The sequence below is a fragment of the Sinohyriopsis cumingii genome, chromosome 5 (genome assembly GCF_028554795.1).
Source record: "Sinohyriopsis cumingii isolate HCF-2022 chromosome 5, ASM2855479v2, whole genome shotgun sequence".
Classification (NCBI taxonomy): Eukaryota; Metazoa; Mollusca; class Bivalvia; order Unionida; family Unionidae; genus Sinohyriopsis; species Sinohyriopsis cumingii.
This window is the reverse complement of record NC_142965.1, coordinates 63,554,902-63,574,895: the sequence shown is the minus strand read 5'-3', so window position 1 is coordinate 63,574,895 and position 19,994 is coordinate 63,554,902. Positions and strand designations below refer to the sequence as shown.

Below are 19,994 nucleotides of genomic sequence, written 5' to 3'. Positions count from 1 at the left end.
ACTTCCGAGTGAGGCTGAAGAAAATTAACAAGCCAAAAAACATCAGGCTCAAATTCAACCTTGAACAACTGAAGGACCCTAACATCTGCAAGTCATTCCAAGCCATAATTGGAGGAAAATTTGCTTCACTCCTTGTGATGGATGGTGATGTCAATGAGATGACAGACATCTTCAACACAGTCATGACAGCAGCTGCCAAGGACATCATTGGCCTCCATCGCCCGAAGGAAAAACCCTGGGTTACAGAAGAGATTCTGAAGTTGTGTGATGCCCGAAGAGTACTAAAAAACACCAGACACACAACAGGGGCATTGGAGTACCGAGAAATAAACAAGAATATCAGAAAAAACTCGACCAAAGAAAATTGGATTGGACAAAAGCGCACAGAAATGGAGAACAGTCTGATAAAGAATAACAGCAAAAAGGCATTCCAAATTGTGAAAGACCTCACCAGACAGAAACAACCAAGAGTCAGTACCATCCAAGACAAAAATGGAAAATGCCTCACAGAAGCGAGTGACATTGCAGAAAGATGGACTGAATATTGCAAAGAACTCTACAACCATCAGTCCACAGGAGACCCAGAGGTGCTTGAAGTTCCATACTCCTCAAATGATGATGACTTCCCCGTTCTCAAAGAAGAGTTGGAGTCAGCAATAAGAGCCCTGAAGAATGGGAAGGCAGCTGGAGTAGACAACGTCCCAGCTGAACTTATCAAGAATGGGGAGAATCAGTGAAAGAGTTACTAAGAAAAATCTGCAACAAGATCTGGCAGACAGGTGAATGGCCAACACAATGGACCCAGTCACTGATTATAACACTTCCCAAAAAGGCGATCTCCAGCTGTGCCAAAATTACAGAACTATCAGTTTGATCAGCCATGCTAGTAAGGTAATGCTGAAGATCATCTTGAACAGACTGAAACCACAAGCAGAAGAAATAATTGCTGAAGAACAGGCCGGGTTCCGGAGTGGAAGAAGCACAACAGAACAAATATTCAATCCCAGGGTTCTGTGAGAAAAGTACTCGCAACACCAACAAGACATCTATCATGTGTTCATAGATTTCAAAAAGGCCTTTGACAGAGTGTGGCATGAGGCAATTTTGTCCACAGTGAAGAAGTATAACATGGGTCAAACGTTAACCAATGCCATCAAGCAGCTGTACGCCAAGGATACCAGTGCAGTAATTGCCCAAGGTGCTGTGGGGGACTGGTTCCAGACAACAGTGGGAGTGCGTCAAGGCTGTCTCATGTCACCCACGCTTTTCAACATCTACTTAGAGCGCATCATGAGCGAAGCCCTGGAAAACCACTGTGGGACAGTCAGCATTGGAGGGCGTAACATCATCAACCTCCGCTTTGCAGACGACATTGATGGGTTGGCAGGCAGTGAAGACGAGCTAGCCACCTTAGTGAAGAACCTGGATGAAACATCTTCCAGATTTGACATGGAGATAAGCGCTGAAAAGACAAAACTGACGACAAATTGTGGCAAACAAATCTCAGCCAAGATTAAAGTCAGAGGACATGAACTGGAAACAGTGAACCAGTTCAAATATATTGGTTCCATAATCACTGAAGAGGGATCAAGAACATAAATTTTGTCGAGAACAACACAAACAATGGCAACTATGTCAAAGCTAAGACCCATATGGAGAGACAAGAATATCTGTCTGAAAACTAAAATCAGACTATTGCGAGCTCTAGCCATCTCAGTCTTTTTGTACTCATGTGAGGCATGGACACTGAGAGCAGAATTACAACGAAGAATCCAGTCACTTGAAATGAGATGCTACAGAACCATCCTTGGCATCTCTTACATGGACCACATCACAAATGAAGAAGTGCGTAACACCATCAGGCGCGAAGTAGGCCAATATGAGGACCTCCTCACCACCGTCAAAAAGAGAAATCTGAAATGATATGGCCATGTCACTAGAGCCAACAGTCTATCCACAACAGTCCTGCGGGGCAACGTCCATGGTGGCAAAAGGAGAGGTAGACACAGAAAAAGCGGAGTGACAACATCACAGAATGAACCAGGAAAAGTTTTGCGGAGACACAGGCATTGGCACATGATCCAGACAAGTGGAGGGAAATGGTCAGATGTTCAGCAGCACAGTGCCTCAACGACCACACTAGGTCATGAGACTGATGATGATGATGATGATGATGATGATGATGCGAGAAGAAACAACGAATTCCTGGCTATTATAAATATTCCAAATCGGAATTATATTTAATGTTAATTGCAGGAGCTTATCAATAAGGATAATATACAAAGAGGTGATGCAAATAGAATTTTCGGTGACATTAGTAATATTGTATTAGCTCTGCTGAACTGAAATTCCATTACAAAGGATATAAAGCTAAATGTTTTGCAAATCCAACAAGAACGAAGCTGATTATAAGACATGGTTTGGCAGCAAGTGCATGCAAGCCAGAACACGCTACCACCTTTATAGGAAGGTCCATAAAACTTAGAAAACCTTTCAGAGCGTAAAGCTAATATCCTAGCTGTTAGAAGACAGTACAAGCAAACTCTTGCAATACACTGTTCTCATTTTAACAAGTCGTCGTGAATGCAATTACGCACTTTACAACCAAAACATACAAACAGATACTATATTATCACAAATAATTTCGGCACGATAAAATCTATTTTAAGTACTTCAATCCAAGAAATCTTCGAATTTTCTTAAAGCAATATACTCAGTGCACAGATAGTGACACTAGAGGTTGTTTTTGTCTTATATTAAAACATGTAAGACAAGGTGAAAATGTAACTCCATTGTTGTTCTTTTTTTCTCAAATGACCTAAAACATTTTTACAGGTAAATTGTTGTACAGTATGCGCTCCAAGCATGCTTACTGACATTGTAAATATATCTAATCTTCTTTTGCGCTTATAAGCTGATGACGCCATAAATGTCGTAGATTTTACAGCTAACACGTAGCTTGCCCTTGATGTGCTCAGTAGACATTTGGATAACTGAAACTTACACAAATATCATATTTGGTTCAGAAAAGAAGCTTACATATAAATTAAAGATAGGCAATGTAGATATTGGTGTTATTCATGAATACAAGTACTTTCATCTTATATTTCACAGAAATGGAACGTTCGTCAAGCACGGACTCATCTAGGATCAATATCTTACATAAAAGCTATTGCGTATCAGCTTGAACTGTTCGATGAAACCATTGTGCCTATGTAAGCATATGCTTATGAAATTGGGTCATTTGTGAAATCTGACATGGACGGTCTTTCCTCAGAAGCATATTGAATATCAAACAATTTGCCCCTCCATGCATCATATACGACAGACATGGTCGTTTCCCATGAATCAATCATCATTAAAAACACTTGATACAGTTCTGAGCTATGCTGTTGAACGGTTGTGACAAAATATATTATCATATATGTGTATGTATTATATTTTACTTACGCAAACACTTTGGTTATAATTCCTATGAAAATAAATGGTTAATTGAAGTAAAATCTATATTAGATGATGTTGGGAAAGTATGCGGAAATCAGAGTTGTGTTACAGTTAAATGGTTAACAAATTCGATAGAACAAACGACTAAAATATAACTACGCACAAGACTGGGCAGCTAACATCAATATGTCATGTAAATATCTTAATTACATGTTATTTAAAACTAGTATCGATTTAGAAAAGATATATTTCTCATCACCAAAACATATATCTAAACATTTAGATAACTTTACATCTGTAAATCATATTTCCTATTGATTCCGATAGATGGGCTAATGTTACCTATAACAAAAGGTATTGCTTATTATATCAGTTTCAAGTAACAAGGAATGCATATCTGTATCTTATTTTTATGTTTTACGCTTCTAATACTACTGTTTATAAAATATAATTAATTAATTGATACATTTAAGTTACAACTCATAAAATATTCGCAGATTTTGTTGCTGTGATTTGGAAATATTGTAGCCCCTGTTAAGCATTATGTAATAACATAAAATTCATGTTCTAATTCCTATATACCTCATATTTTGTAATCATTGCAACATTATAATGATAATTTCATGTCATATCCTGTCTTGTCTTGTATCTTGTCTCTTGTGTATTGTGTCTTATCTCTTGTCTCTTGTGTCTTGTGTCTTGTGCCTCGTCTCTTGTGTCTTGTGTGTCGTCACTTGTGTCTTGTGGCTAGTCTATTGTGTCTTGTCTATTGTGTCTTATGTCTCGTCTGTGTTGTCTTGTTCTAGTCTTGTTGGCTTTTGTCTCGTCTTGTTGTATTCTGTATCGTCTTGTTGTATTGTGTCTCATCTTGGGTCTTGTGTTTCGTCATGTGTCTCGTCTTGTGTTTTGTATCTCGTATGTGTCTCATGTCTCGTCTCTAACGTGTCTCGTGTCGTCTCGTCTTGTCTCGTCTCGTTTCATCTTGTCTTGCCTCGTCAAGTGAATAAGAGACACTAAAATACATTTATTTCTCTTTTCAGACAATGCAAAACGTTCTTTTGGACTACAAATCTTAAACGGTATGCATAATTTCAAGCAATACGCAGGATATATTGCATGCATATTTTGAAATTTTGGTGTGGACTTGAAAAAGCTAAATGATCAGAACATTACAGCAGGGCATATATAACGTGCTAACTAGACTAACAACGATTCGCACACATTATTATGCGAACAGAGGAATGACATATATTGTTCCCAGTACATCAATATGGATAAAGGCAAATAAGTACTGATACCATAAAACGTAAGAAATGTGCATTTTAAAACGTATTCTACACGAACTTGTATTTCAGTGTATCTAACATCCACGTAACACTCATTAAATATATTTGGTAATAATAAAGAAAAAGAAGGGGACATATTGGGTTTATATTAAATATGTGTGTAAATGTAAAGTCAGACCCTCTTCATGGTTTATAATTTGTTTTTTGTTTACACGAATCCAGGTATAAATCAATCACATATTTGTTAAATGGCTGCCCGAAACGTCCTTCAGATAAATGGTGTGCTGAGTGTAGAATGCATGAGGCTATAGTACAACTTGGTCGACTCAAAACACTAATTACTCGAATACTCGAAAAACATTTATAGAATTAAAAACCCAGTTCCCCATATAAGCGTCAACTTGTTTGCAAACTTGGAAAAGTCGAAGCAAATATATTGTTTTAACGCTGCCTTTTCAGTGGTTTTCATACCTTTAATCGATGTGCAATGTGAGTTCTCGCCATTGGTATGCAAATGAAAGACTTTACAGCATAGCCTCAAACCATGAATGAAATTCCTTTCTCACTTCACCAGTGACTATTAAGCATTCCTCCTTTCTAATTAATATAAATAAACCTGCTTAACCGTTTATTTTGATCCCTAGTAAAATGTTTTATTAGGATCTACCCAAAATGACCTATTACGCCGAATGATTGAGCCAACCGGATTTTCTCTTTCATGGAGAGCTGCAGTATCACATATGGATGAGGGTCAGGCTCGCACTCCAATGTTCCGGGTTCACTATCCGCCCAGGCCAACCAATATTGAGAAAGGAATTCAGCTTCTCTTTCCCCGACTTGGTATAGTCCATAATATGTTAAAAGTGTCCTTACCCCCAAACAAATTTCTCTTCAAAAGCTGTGATATGTCGATCAAACAATAGACACTTCGTTGATGTGTATAAGCATATGTCAATGGCTCCTTGATAGTGTATGCTTGTATGCATATTGGCGAAAAAATTGGAGATTTTATCGCAGGCAACCATTGGTGAAAACAGAACGTGGCGATTTTTGTCCATGGTTTGCGTCCATGGACTTGCTGGTTATATACAAAGTATGCCATTGGCACATAATTCATCAAGATATAACTCATCAAATTCTTTGACAAGGATACTTAATGTTTTCATTACGTCATACACTATACTTTGTCAGAAGAAAACACGCCAACAGTGGAGAAAATATGTTGCAATTAGATTCCTGATATTAGTTGTGTTTGGCATTATGATAACCTACAAATATAATGGAACCATTTTCGTTACCAGCATTGTCTTTGGCTGTCAGATAACTTACCAATATGTTGGAATGTCCTTTTGTTACAAGCATTATCATTGGCTATTAGACTACTTACAAATATACTGTATCTTTCTTTGTTAACATCATTGCCATTGGCTATCAGAATACGTACCAATATCCTGGACCTTTCTTTGTTACCAGCGTTTCATTGGCTATCAGATAACTTGCCAAGATATTGGAATTCTGCTACCAGCGCTGTCATGGGATTGAAAGAGGTACAGACGTTCATTAATAGCTTTAAAGCTTAATATGTCCTCCAAAAGTCTTTGCAATTAAAGCGTACTATTACGTCACGAATTCACTGAGCATTGAGTGTTTCCAAAGGTAAACGATCAGACCTTGGACATAGCTTTCTTAAGATTGACAAAACGTAGTAATCTGCAACGCTACGATCGTGATATAGACTGTGACAAGGAGGGAAATAATGTATTCGATGGAATAGTTTGAACATCATTTGATCGAGTATAAATGTGCACCAACAGAACGAGATTTTGTGCCCTTAGTTTTGCTCAGTAACGTTGCCTGGCTGAAATTATCATTCGGCAGACAGCTTCAATATGCACTATGTCTGATTTTCAGATACTTGTCTGATAAAATGAAGTGATTGATGTGGAACAATTTCAAATGAGAGCTAACAATGGAATGGAAATCTAATTATTGCTCGGTTATTGGACGTCACAAACTGAATTCAGTATTAGCTGTGCATTCAAATCGAACTCTGTCCCGTCGTGAGAGTGAATCATCCAATATATTTTATTCACAACAATCGAATATAAGTTATATTATGACTTTCAGTTAAAAGAACAATGTCGATCTCTCATTCTATTTAACTGTATGAACTACGTTAGACTATTCATAAAGATAAAATGATGCCTCCTAATGCATAGTACATAAAAAAAAAACAAACAAAACAAAAGAAAGAACACGGTAAAACACATGTTGTTAGAGCCATCTAAAGTAGTGCGACGTTAACATTGTGGGAACTACATGATCAAATACATATTTGCTAATAGTTTTGGATTGATGACGAGTATATCACGTAACAGTGGGAAGGAGCTTAACGATGGGGATGAACGCAATGGAGAAAATTAGCGTATATATACGAAAACGCATGAGAGTAATTAGTATAATTTAAATTGTGTGGTGACCTTGCAACAGTTCTATTGTTGACTGTGTTATCATATGGTAGAAATTAATTATTTTTCAATGAAATACATTTCAAACCTTTAAAGAGAAATGTTTAACATCTATTTCAGTTGTTGTGGAAAATGAACAAAAATAAATGAGAATTATAAACATTAGAGGTTTTTCCAATACACAAATAATGTCGGATATATAAGTTATTAACACGTGTTTCGATTGAAATGCATTATTTCTAGTTTGGGACTATACGATTAAATGATGTCGACATTCGACTAATACTTGTTCTTAAGATCCTGAATCGAATAATCATATCAATGGATATTTACCTGTTCAAAGATAAGCTATATTAAAGTATTTATATAACAGTCACGACACAAAACTAACAACGAGTGCCATCACATTTATTTCCAAATCTTTTAGCTTGAATGCGAATAGTGCTTTGTTTCAAACCTATATTTACAGAACAGAGAAGAAGGAATTGCTCGATGCTTTTTATTCGGGAAAATTATTAAACATGTGTTCCAACATTCGATTATTTCCTACTAATACGGTATTATTTCCTTCTAATTCGATACTACTTCCTACTTATTCGATACTATTTCCTACCTCTTCGGTATTATTTCCTACTAATTTCATAGTATTTATACTTTCATGATTACAAACACAACCTTCTTATATTTGATGAAGTATAATTTCCTTCCTATTTTCTTGATTCCCAGATAGGATGGTTTCTAACGCACTTTTTATGTGCACATTTTAACATATACTTAAGCTACTTGCAAACTGATATTTCTGTTCATGAGATGATTTGGAACAACAACCAAATTTTCAGATCATAATATATTTGCCTAGCTAACACCCACTAAAGAAAGACGATTATAGTTTCGCAAAGCATGAAAGGGTTTTATGTACAGAATTACCTGTAATTGTTGTAAACTTTGGAAATGTTGGCGATCGCTCTGTGCAACGAAACCCGTTTCGCGAGCAAAGCTTCAGTGCATCTGTTGTGCCATTCTTGCTAAATATCACTCTTTGGCTTACATAAATGGGGAAGAAGGCGAAATAATAACAAATAAAAGGAATCCAACCAGACGCTGTATATTGTTAATAGTTGATTGCTCACGGCAAGTGCAAATGTGAGAACTATTTTGTCAAGTGCCAAGGCCAACTACAAATGGGTGTATTTTATCTACTATAAAAGCTCTCACAGACGCGAAGTTTATTTTGCTCCATTTAAGTATTGTAAATTATAGGTGACTCCCTAGTCATTATGAAATAAATAATGTTACTGTATGTATTATCCCCTGGTTTTAGGAGCTAGCAGCAAAATAATGAGTGGTGGCTGTTTGGTTTTTAATATAAAAGAGTGACCTGCAACATACGTTAGTGTTTTACAGTAGATAAGTTAGATATTGTAGTTGGAAAAGATGGTTAGGCAAAACAACAATTATATGGTTAAACAGTCGAGGTAAAGAATAACTGTTAATGATTTAAAAATATAAGATAGATAAGACTAACACGTTTTGAAACAAGGCGGACAGTCGGACAAAAAAAAAAGCAATTTATACCATAAATTAAAAACTCTATGACAATCACATACGCTTACGTTTCGATCTGTGACGCAATAGGAATGACACTTACCTCTGAGTGGCACAAACATATTAAGAGTGAGACAGTCCTCAATCGGATGTTTAGTAAACTGAGCTATCCTCATGGTTTGTGTTAAAATTGCATCCGGCACTGCACCTGCTAAATCCTTTTCACGCAGGGTTTTCTGAGGACAAGCCGCCTTAGGACTCCATGCAGACTTAATTCCATCCCATAACTCCATAGGACTGGTTGGGGGCATAAACCGGAGATATCTATCTCTGAGAGATGCGTACTGCAGGCCATTAAAGGCCTCCACGGGACTTAGCTGAACACTAGCGGTATTTGGAAACTCAACCAAAGCTCCTCTAACTTTCCCATATTTTGTGGAAACCAATGAGGGACCTAATTGCTTGATGATTACTCTAGCTGTTATACTGTCCAGCATTGACGCAATTATCAGACATGACAATTCTAACTTCATTAAATGCATGCTTAATGATTCGTGACTTAAGATGTAAAACACATCAACAGATTAGATAAGATGTTCTTATTTCCGTCCTTCTTCTCCAACTGGAACAGGTCGGAATTTAAACGCATGTAAAATCGACTCTCTTGATAACACTTTTGCGCGTAATCAGGACGATGAATTTATCCAAATTTACTCGCTGATTATTAACTACCTGACGAAGTTCCATAATATTAACTTATCACCCCACCATGTGCTACACACAGCTGTCAACTTCACTGCAACATCTAATATATCTTACTCAAACGTTTTCTCCGGTTGAATGATGACTTCTACAGGGAATGCTTTCACTGACCGAAGCCAATTTCTATATTAGTAGTTCTGTACGTGAGTTCAGGTACACTCATATAGCATTTTGTTTTCAATCTCTGATGCCTTCCGGAATCATTGAGATGTTTTCAGCCGCACATCTCCACATGAATATTAGTAGCAGTGCTATATGAACGTAGAGCTATGAATTGTGTCTCACTATCAAATTTAAGAACATGAATCCGCAGACATCAAAGCAGAGAATAATCGATTGGCTGTCATAATCGAGGCCGAAATGTTGATTGAATGTTAATCAAGACCTCGTGGAACATTCGTGGCTGAAGTAATCATCTTTACAGGGGGATGCTTGTTATAAACCTCATGATTTGTCGACTAGCAGCAATTTGTAACCTACACTCCACATATAACGAAATCTCTAACGTCATCGATGCAATTTGTACGAGGAAAGAAAGCAGCAGAAAAAGCTGAAGGCAATTCATTCTGGGGAGATACCTTCAAAGACAATGCTTCTGAGTAAGCATGTTGGGCGGGAGACTGCATTAACCTAAAACCATGAACACTGTGAAGCGCAACATATATTCCATTACTGTTCTTACTCCAAATTAAAGAAAGTGGCAGATTGACTATTATGGGCACACGAGGGAACATCGTTCTGTTTTATCTCTGTGGAAGATTAATAAACACAAGACTTGACTCTCAGTATCTTCCCCATAAGAATAATTACCATTGACTTATAAGATTATGCCTATTTTGTATTGATTTTCTTGCTCTGATAGTTGATCCATACGTAGCTGTAATTGCTTGTGCACGTTGCATGTACAGTAATAATTAATTTTCAAAACGTAGCAAAGAATTCGCACTCAGTTTTGTACAATACACATAAAAACACATGAATATGGTAAATTTAGAAAAAATATTATAAAAATTAGTTATAAGATTAAGTTTTAATATAAGGAATATCCCGAAAACCAAGCAATTATTACCTATGCATAAATATATAATGTCCAAAATCATTCGTAATTCATTGTGCAGAAAATATTCAGTCAGTCGATATCATTATGCAACGCTTGGTTATCGAGAATTCAAATTAAGTAAAACTCGTTCCCCAGGAGCCAGATTCACGAACGTAGCTTATAAACGAAGTCATTTCACAACTGAGATTTTTCTTAAGCGTGTTTCGCAAGACGTTTCATCAGCAACAAAATTTCTTCTGCTCATTCCCAACTTGACGACAATAAGGTGCGTGAAGATTAAGCTTTACATTTCCACAGCTTTCGCGTTGTTAAGAAGCCTAATTAATCTAATTACAAATAATGAAAATTGTTAAAATATAATGATGATTATAGAACTGATAATAATAACGATGATGACGACGTTGATGACGGAAAAGACCATGTCATTTTTTCTGACCATCGAAATTGAAGTTACAAATGACAAGTTCAAAATGTCCTCAGCAATATCATTTTATTATTGCATGAAAACAAATTACGCACAAGCCTGTTCACCTTTTATGTTTCCTTTATTGCCTTTTGGTTGGAATGATCTTGTTGGCTGTAGGATTTTCATGAATTTCATTTGCATATCCACCTACCCATATTAAAAACTGCATTCATCTTAAAGCCTGGTGGACACTGTGTTTATACATCACATGCATAATGTGTTTTAAGTGATCTTCATCAAATAAAGGAACCTCCTTCATCAGAAATCTCTATACATAATAAATGTTATTTATGCTGAAAATATGTATATTGTGCAAACAAACACGCACACACACACATGCAAACAAACACAGAAATAGTAAGATGGACGTGTTCTTCATTTGAAATACGTTTGGCATTAGGTGATACGAAATCACTAAATCTATGCTACTCCTAATCAATCTGTTCTCATGTGACGGATTAGTTGCGACGTTTATTCCATTTTTTTTTTTCAGTTGCATCTCAACTACAGCAAATGAGATTTGTGAAAGACGTTTCAAGGAACCAGATAATCAATGTTCATTAAATATCATAATGGCATTATAAAGACAATTCAAATGCTTTATCATTTGTGTAATTAGGATGATGGCGAGTACTCAGAAAGTCACCTCGGGGCTAGGCTATTAATCACGTGGGTATACCATGTACTTTAAACAACGTTCCAACTATACATAACCTTGTAGATGTTTCAGGTGGACGGACGTCACATCCGATTACCTCAGAGTAGATATATAAAATGCATGTGGTTATTCGGCTGAGACCCACGGAAATTCCATGCTAAACTGCTGGAAAAAAAGTCTCCATGTACCGGAAAAGTTTGAAGATAGCAGAAATGGTACGATCCCTAATATGTCATTAACTTCGTTTGTTGCTTTAAACACTGTACTCACTTGGATGATAATTTGATGAGAAAAATTGCATATAAGTGCGCATTGTGATACGATATCAGTTGGCGCAATATAGTGTTGAAGAATCTCTATTTTTTCTTAAATATTACTTATGCTTTCTTGTATATAGTAAGTCACAACGATAAACTGCTATGCTGCTGGTATGATGCGAGCATATAATCATTGCTTCTTGAAAAAGTGAGATTTTGTAAAGTGTATCCATTACTATTACTGCTGCTGCTGCTGTAACAACTATTATTAATGCTACACAAGCTCTTGTTACCATCATCACCAACATTATATTTCCCTCAGATCTGTTTGAATTCTGTGTCATTACGAACCCTTTACAAAGGTTGCATTTTTAATACAAATCTGTATTCATTCCATTCCAGTCTCTATATCACACAAACATCCACGCATCTCTACGGCCAATATTATGGAAAAGGGAGACAAATCCAGCAAACCTGTCCATTCAGACTATCGAAGCAGATCTTATGTTTTTATCAATAAATGGATCAAAAACGCTTAACCAGAAATAAAAACAATCGTGATGAATACATATTGGTCACGTCATTTTAAAATATAATTAGGTTAAAGGAAGAGAGAAATGCATGGGAAAATTAAACTTTGTCATGTATATTAAGATAAGTTGATTTAAAATGCGTCATATTATTTTCACCAACCATTATACTTTTGAGTTTTTAAACTGAATCGAGTTGACGATAAAACACGCAGTATATGAGAAGAAAGGTAAATTGACTATTCATTCCTGCTATTATATATAATTGCATTATACTGCCTTCAGTCCTGCATACAAGGATACGAGTGTCTACATCAGGCATGCGCAACTTCCCAAGGGCACGGGGCGAATAAGTGATATTAAAGCCAGACCGTATGATAAAATTACGCAGATTAAACCAGGTTGTGGACCGAATCCGGCATCGTGGCCTACGAGGAATAGTAAATGCTACGATTTTCCCCTGCTCTACGCTGTTTTACGCACTAATTTATCCGAGTTTAAAGAAGAAAATACAAAAGGAATCCTGACATTCTAATCCACTCGAGAATTTGTTTTGTTTGAGTTAGTTCTCTTTTGTCACATACCTATAATCTACACACAGTTAATTTTTCTCTTCAAACATGTTATACCTAATTTGTAGTAATTTATGGAAGATTAGACTCGTGATTACGTTAGATGAAAATACTTTTCAACTGAGAGAGAGAGAGAGAGAGAGAGAGAGAGAGAGATGGTTATAAAACCGTTGATATTACAGGACGATACAAAAGGAAATAGTTTAATACCAGCAAGATTGTTCGAAATATAAGTAACCGACAAGAGCTCAATAAAATATTAGTGTGTGTACGTAAAGAGCATTTTCTATGTCATTTTGCGTGCATCACACGTATTTTGTCTCTAGTCCATTTATATTTTGTAGACACATGTATTAATGCTACAGACTAGTTTATAAATATGAATTATAAAAATCTTCTTAATAAAATCCTTACCACTGTTTCATCTGTGTGTAAGTATAAATTAGGCAAATACGTATGTATGTATGTATGTATGTATGTATATATGTATGTAGGTACGCATCTATGTATGTGTGTGTTCATGAGTGCGTGCGTGGGGATGAATCGATGGATGGATGCATTTGTTGTACCTGCGCTCGTGACTACAGACGAAAATGATAAATATGCATGCATTTTCCTCTGTCTGTCTGTCTTTGTATATATATATATATATATATATATATATATATATATATATATATATATATATATATATATATATATATGTATGTATGTATGTATGTATGTATCTATGAATCTATCTATCTATATATAGGGGTTGACCCGGCTAAAGACGAGCAATATCAAATGGTGCGATATCATCCTGCGAGCTTTAGGTGCAACCAACGATATTATAGTGGTATTTACCGGTGATGAAAAAAACTCGAATATATCATTTGTAGAGTTTCGTAAATATGTACCGATATCGGGTGGCTCAATGACCGGTTAGCGGGAAATATAATTGCTGGTCTGGGAGAACCTAAATTAACCGATGACGCTACAACGAAGAAGTACGTGGACAAAGGTAATGGCTCTGTAAGGAATTCGTTAACTACAACGAGTGATAGATTAACTACATTGCAGCCTGAGCATGATGGTCATGTAACCGAGTTTACGAGACATGTCACAAACTATCAGATTCTTTTTCAGGTCGCCAACGATGTTTTGGAACACCATTACCAGCCAGCAATAATAGCGCTGACCTTTGTACACGGCTCAATGATATAGTCAGAGTTCAAACCTCACTCGAACTGAATTTCATATTGCTGTCTCAAATATCTGCATATGTTGAAAACTTTCGAGAAGAGATCATAATGATAAATGATGATATTATAACTACGGATAGTACTATTGATGATCTGAACACTAAAATGAATGATGCACGAGCTTATATGAAGAGACCATTTATACTAGATTCATTTACCATAATAGCAGTGGAGAGTTTGTTGAGAAACCCCTACGCTGGGCATTTGTTATCAAAATAATATTTCAGAATATCCATCGCACATATTTCTCGCAAAGACGAGGATGGTTTTAATGCTAATAGAGCATACATCATTGGAGTTCAATTACATTTTATAGTGGGTAATCATGGGGTGATTATGTCATCTCCAAAAGACTCTATACTTGTCAAGATACATAATCGGAGCAAGATTTGCATAATGTACAGAACATTATCAGAATTTTCAAAGAGATATGATACTATTAAATTCATTGTTTTTGCCAATAATCTGTTATTGATTGGGCCACAAGCGTTTTAAACAGGTTAACGGTTTATAATGGTAGTTATTTACGAAAGACCTGCTTTTGTTTTTCAGGATCACCAAGGACGATTAAGGACGAGCAATATCTCGTTGACATAATATTATGCGTGTTCCAGGCGCTTCTGAAATTAACTTAGCATTGTTTTCTAAAACCGGTAAAATTAAAATCTCGGATGAATCACTTCTAACAATCACTGGGCAGATTACTTGGCGTGTTAGAACAATTGGAGATATAATGTATGACGATCCCAGGTTGAGCTGAAATACGATTATCAATGCAAGAGAACCAAAGTTAGATGATGACGAGGCATCAGCAAGATACATGGTCAACAGCAATACCACAGTCAGAACTGAGATAAGTAAGTACTTGCAATAACCGGTGATACAATTACTGGAGAACTCAACATGGGTGGAAATATAATTGATAAGTTGAGAGAACCAGAATTCAACGATGACGATGCAACAAAATAAATCGTGGACAACAGCAACATCCCGATGATGACTTCGTTAATGGCAATCAATGATGGACTCACTACATTCAGAACACAATATACTAATCAATTAATCACATTTGCAAATTTTCTTCGAAGCATAAATAGTACCATTGATAGTTTCTTTGGACATCCGACGAACATCGATATCAAGCTCGCTGATTTTCGCATACGTCTCGTTGTCAGCGCCGGAAAGAACAAATCGATTCAAGATCGAATCGTTTACGCAACTCTGCTCTTCACCTCAATATACACAGTAGCGTCTGGATGGGCAACATGTTCGCAAAAATAATCCATCAAACATATCGCCCAGGTTCCCTGGATGTACAGGCTCTCCGCATTTAGCTGCGCTAAATTTAGTGTTTTCACCACATTTTAATTGCGTCATTCCACACATAGATTATAGAAACCGTCTCATTCATGTTAAATCCAAATTCCGATGCAATATCCATATTGGATCCAGAAAACCACTCAACGGGTAACTAAGAATATACCATAATGAATCTCACACACTCCTTTCAATATATTCAAACCTGTGAGTGGAAGGCATAGCTGAAAGAAATCATCGACGAGCAAATGACAAAACAAACAAATATCGAAGATGAATCAGCGTCATCAAGAATTATTTGTATTCGTTTCTTCGCTGGTCGCTGCAGCAACGACGTTTATCGGTCTACTATCGACGATGCACATGATACAGTCCGTGGTTGAAATTGGCGTCGTTGTTGTTGCCGGTGTTGCTGATATACTCAACATTATAGTACAACATATCTACATGTACCTGCAAAAAAGTGCACGAGCACAATTAAATGATTTACACTTCGACGTAAGCGTTCATAAATTTATGTTCTATACTGTATGCGGGATTAAACTACGGTTTAATATCAGATAATTAATTTGTTGCAATCATAGATATTTATTATCGATATCACAAGAAAGCAAACCTGTTAACGCAATATTTAGAATCCGCCTTATAGATGATAATGACAGCCAATTCGACTGGAGCAGATCATCGGTAAAACGACACCGCCGACTACCCCAATGATATCAACAACATTAACTGTGCCATAATTAGATTATGGTTATTAAATTCCGATAACAGCCCCAAAATGTGGGTCACTTGAAATCGCACTAGAACAATTACGACTTTACTATAGTTAGCAAAATATAAGAGATAAATCATTTGGTGGATTAGACACTAATAACTCGCTGGTATTCTCACATAAAACCACAACTGAAGAAACTGTCTAACCAGCCACAATCTTTAATGTTGTCTGCGCACCAAGAGGATCATATGATGAACTTCAAGGTAGAATCAAATGAAGAAATTTGTGATCGATATCAAGGTATAAGAGCCCTCGACTACGTTGCAAGACTACGCCATTTACATATACAAGTATTCGGTCAGAACTGTGCTGTCATGGACTCTGGCAACACCGATTCATACTTCATAAACACAACCAACGTGATCTGATTATTCACCGGAACTTCTTGGCTATATGGGAAGACTAGAGTATGAGACACTCTTCTTTGATTTCGTTGATAAACTACGTCGGTGGAAAATATTACAGATGCATGAAAAGAATAGACTGATGGTTTCTCAAGCAGGATAACTCTAACACGCGTTTGCATAATCTACGGGAGATATTTGAGCTCTATGTGATTGAAAAACCTAATGATGATCTCAACGGTATTGATACGATAAGACATCTGTCGGCGGTGAAAACCAATTACCTGCATTCAAACTACCTCGATTTTAATACCAATAAAATAGTGAAAGATCTTGATGGCGAAATTGACGAATATTTTCCAAAGTTGTATGCCTTATGGGAAAAGTAATGAGGCCCTCCATATCTTCTCTGACATAATAATGATCCAAAAGGTGGTAGTGGTCGTCATGTTTCGGGGGTATTGTCATTATCACATCGACGAATTCTGTAAGTAAATCTAGTCTGTGACGCAGTCGCTGTAGCTATAACGCATATGGGCAAGCTTTGCAAGGGCAGGACCAGCACGGATATGTTCATTACAGCTTTAACTCTTCTCTGGATATTCCATTTCGCGTTGGAGTAATCTAAGAAATCTGTACTCTGCCACTAGTGTTTACCTGCCCTCTTCACGTCACTGTTGTATCATCTTAAAGTCATCGTTGTTTGTTTTCAATATCGAGTTGAACCGCGGAATCCACATGCCGCACATGTTAGATCTTAGAGATAATCTCGTTAACGTTTTTCTGGTTCATTATATAACACATATATTTCTTTAATAAAAGATTTTATATAGACCAGATCGATAAGTGTTGCCTGATCGTGTAAACCTTTCGTGATGAATCCATGCAGGGTTTTCTGACCATGTGCGAAAAAATCTTTAAACATACCTATGTCTATGTCGCCAGGACACCATGTCGTATAAATATTTTGCAGCGTATATGTGTTAAAAATAAACAAAATATTACAGTCATCTCTATTTACCTTGGTAATCTGAGTATACCGCTGGGTGACGTAAATTACGTTTGTGTTTTTATGTATGTACATATATTCTGGATGGATTTGCTTGTTTGTCAAGAATGACATCATCGTAAAACAATCATTGTTGATATACCCGATAAGATCCTCGACGGAGGGCGCTTCATTTACGTTTTAGTGATAAATTCAATAGCACCGTTTTCGACTGGTGCAGATTCATTAAATTCCTTAAGAACATTATTGCATCTTTGGTCATCCACGGATGGCGCTACAAACTAAAGTTTGTCCCACTTGAGTCACCTCAATATCAGGTTGAGCAATAACTGAGTTCTAACCGACCCGGATGGCATGTTCAGATTTTAGATATATTATTTATAATCATGAGTTTATCTTCTTTTCCATGCAAGACAGTCACTGGTTCAAAATTTCAAAACGCAAATTTATCTTCCGAGTCCTAATCAATTCAGCATGGACAGATTGATGTCAGCACGCCGAATGAAGTTCATCAGGCAGTTATATTGTTTTTACCGCATGACGTACACAAACGGCGCACATACAAATACGCGCTGACTGTTATAGATGTTGCAAGCATATATAAAGCGGCTGAACCTTATCGATTAAATCAGCAACTGAAGTATCAGCAGCGTTTGAAGGAATGTATGCGCGATGACCACTGCTTTGGCCACAATTGATACAGGCTAATTCTGGCAAAGAATTGCTCGGTGCAGTAACGACGCTGTTTCAGCAACAACACGTTCAGAGACTTTGGACATCAATATGCCCAATAATTACTGACCGTTCAGGTGAGCTGTCGTGAATTGGTTGCGAGACTACCTTGTGTATTGGTCGCGTTAAAAAACAAGGTAAGCAGCGGAATTAACATGCAACCTGCCTATGCAATTGCGAGAAAAACTCATGCCACAACTAAAATTACAACTGCGGAAAATGGATATGCGTTATTATAACATGGTTTGTCAATTCCGTTGAAAATATCTAGACCTTGTATCTACTATAAATACAATGTCATGTCGCCGTGATTCCTAAACAGGGTCGGGTTTATCACGAATTATCCAAGCAGCAGAGAGGGTGAACAGACCATAGAATTCCGACAAAACAAATAAAACAAACAAATAAATCATCTTGTAGAAAGGTCAAGATTTTACAAATGAACTTTTCCTTGAGATGTTTTATTTCTGTAATGACCGATTGTACTAATAAAACCTCAGTTCGAAATAGTATCTGAAAAAATAAAGTACTCTACGTGTTTATTTATTTCTTGTTCATTTTTTTGACGACCAACGTTGGTAGGTACCCTCTCTGCTGCTCCTCTTCTGCTGATATTAATTAAATTATTATGTTATAATAAAAATGATACATCCAGAATCTCATACTGCAAGAACAGCTCGAGAACGATTAGAAACAATTAAAAAATTTCTTCCTGTCAGAGACTCATTTAGAAAAAATCTGCAAGCGCGGCAAGAAGCAAAATTTGAGTTTGAAGAAGGAACTAAAAAACTGTTTAAACCCGTCACTGCAGCTACTGAACAAGTTACAACTGTCATCAAAGAAGATCTTCTTCCGGTATCAAAACAAACTGCGGCGCAGGCTGAAAAAATAGCAAGAAGAACTAAACAGGCAAATAAGATTTTACGAGATCTTCCAACTGGCATAGCCGGGGAAATAGCTGCAGCTCAACCTCCACCTGTTGGTGAGGAAATACTTGAGGGTATTGGAGAACTTCGTACTGAAGTCGCCGATGTGAGAAAGAAACTTGCATCCAAACCCAAACCAGCAGGAGAAAACGTAGAATTAATTGCAAAATTTAACGAAGGAGTTGTTGAGGAAATTAGAAATATTGAAAGAGAGAAATTGCCTGAGATGATATTAGATAATATATCTAATAAATCTAGTATTTTAAAACCCGGTCATGAAAAAACAAATGATGATAATTTCATTAAATGGATATATCGCGTATATTACAACAAAAAACAAGCTAGAGGTCTAGAATACGAAAGTCTTGATAGAGAAGTAAAAAGACTTTATAGAGAGAGACTGAAACAACTAGAACAAGAAGAATTCTCCCAGTATCAGCTTCCTCCACCTCTGCAACAAATAGAACAACAGGAATCTTCTTCGCCGCAGCAAAGGTTGAGGTCGGAACTTAAAAGGGCTAAAGAGTCACTTAAAAAACCATACTTCTCGAAGAAAATTTCTTCACCTTTACATAAAATTTCTGCACCGAAAATGA

General features: G+C 36.7%; 1 protein-coding gene across 1 annotated transcript in view; it reads right to left on the bottom strand.

The window, feature by feature from the left end:
- Positions 1 to 9,285, bottom strand: part of LOC149799318 (neuroligin-4, Y-linked-like) — a 43,081-nt gene extending 33,796 nt beyond the window's left edge. The window contains exon 1 of the mRNA XM_089958180.1: positions 8,847 to 9,285. Within this exon, the coding sequence (XP_089814306.1) occupies positions 8,847 to 9,285 (439 nt within the window). The remainder of the gene's footprint in view (positions 1 to 8,846) is intronic.
- Positions 9,286 to 19,994: the final 10,709 nt, after the last annotated feature.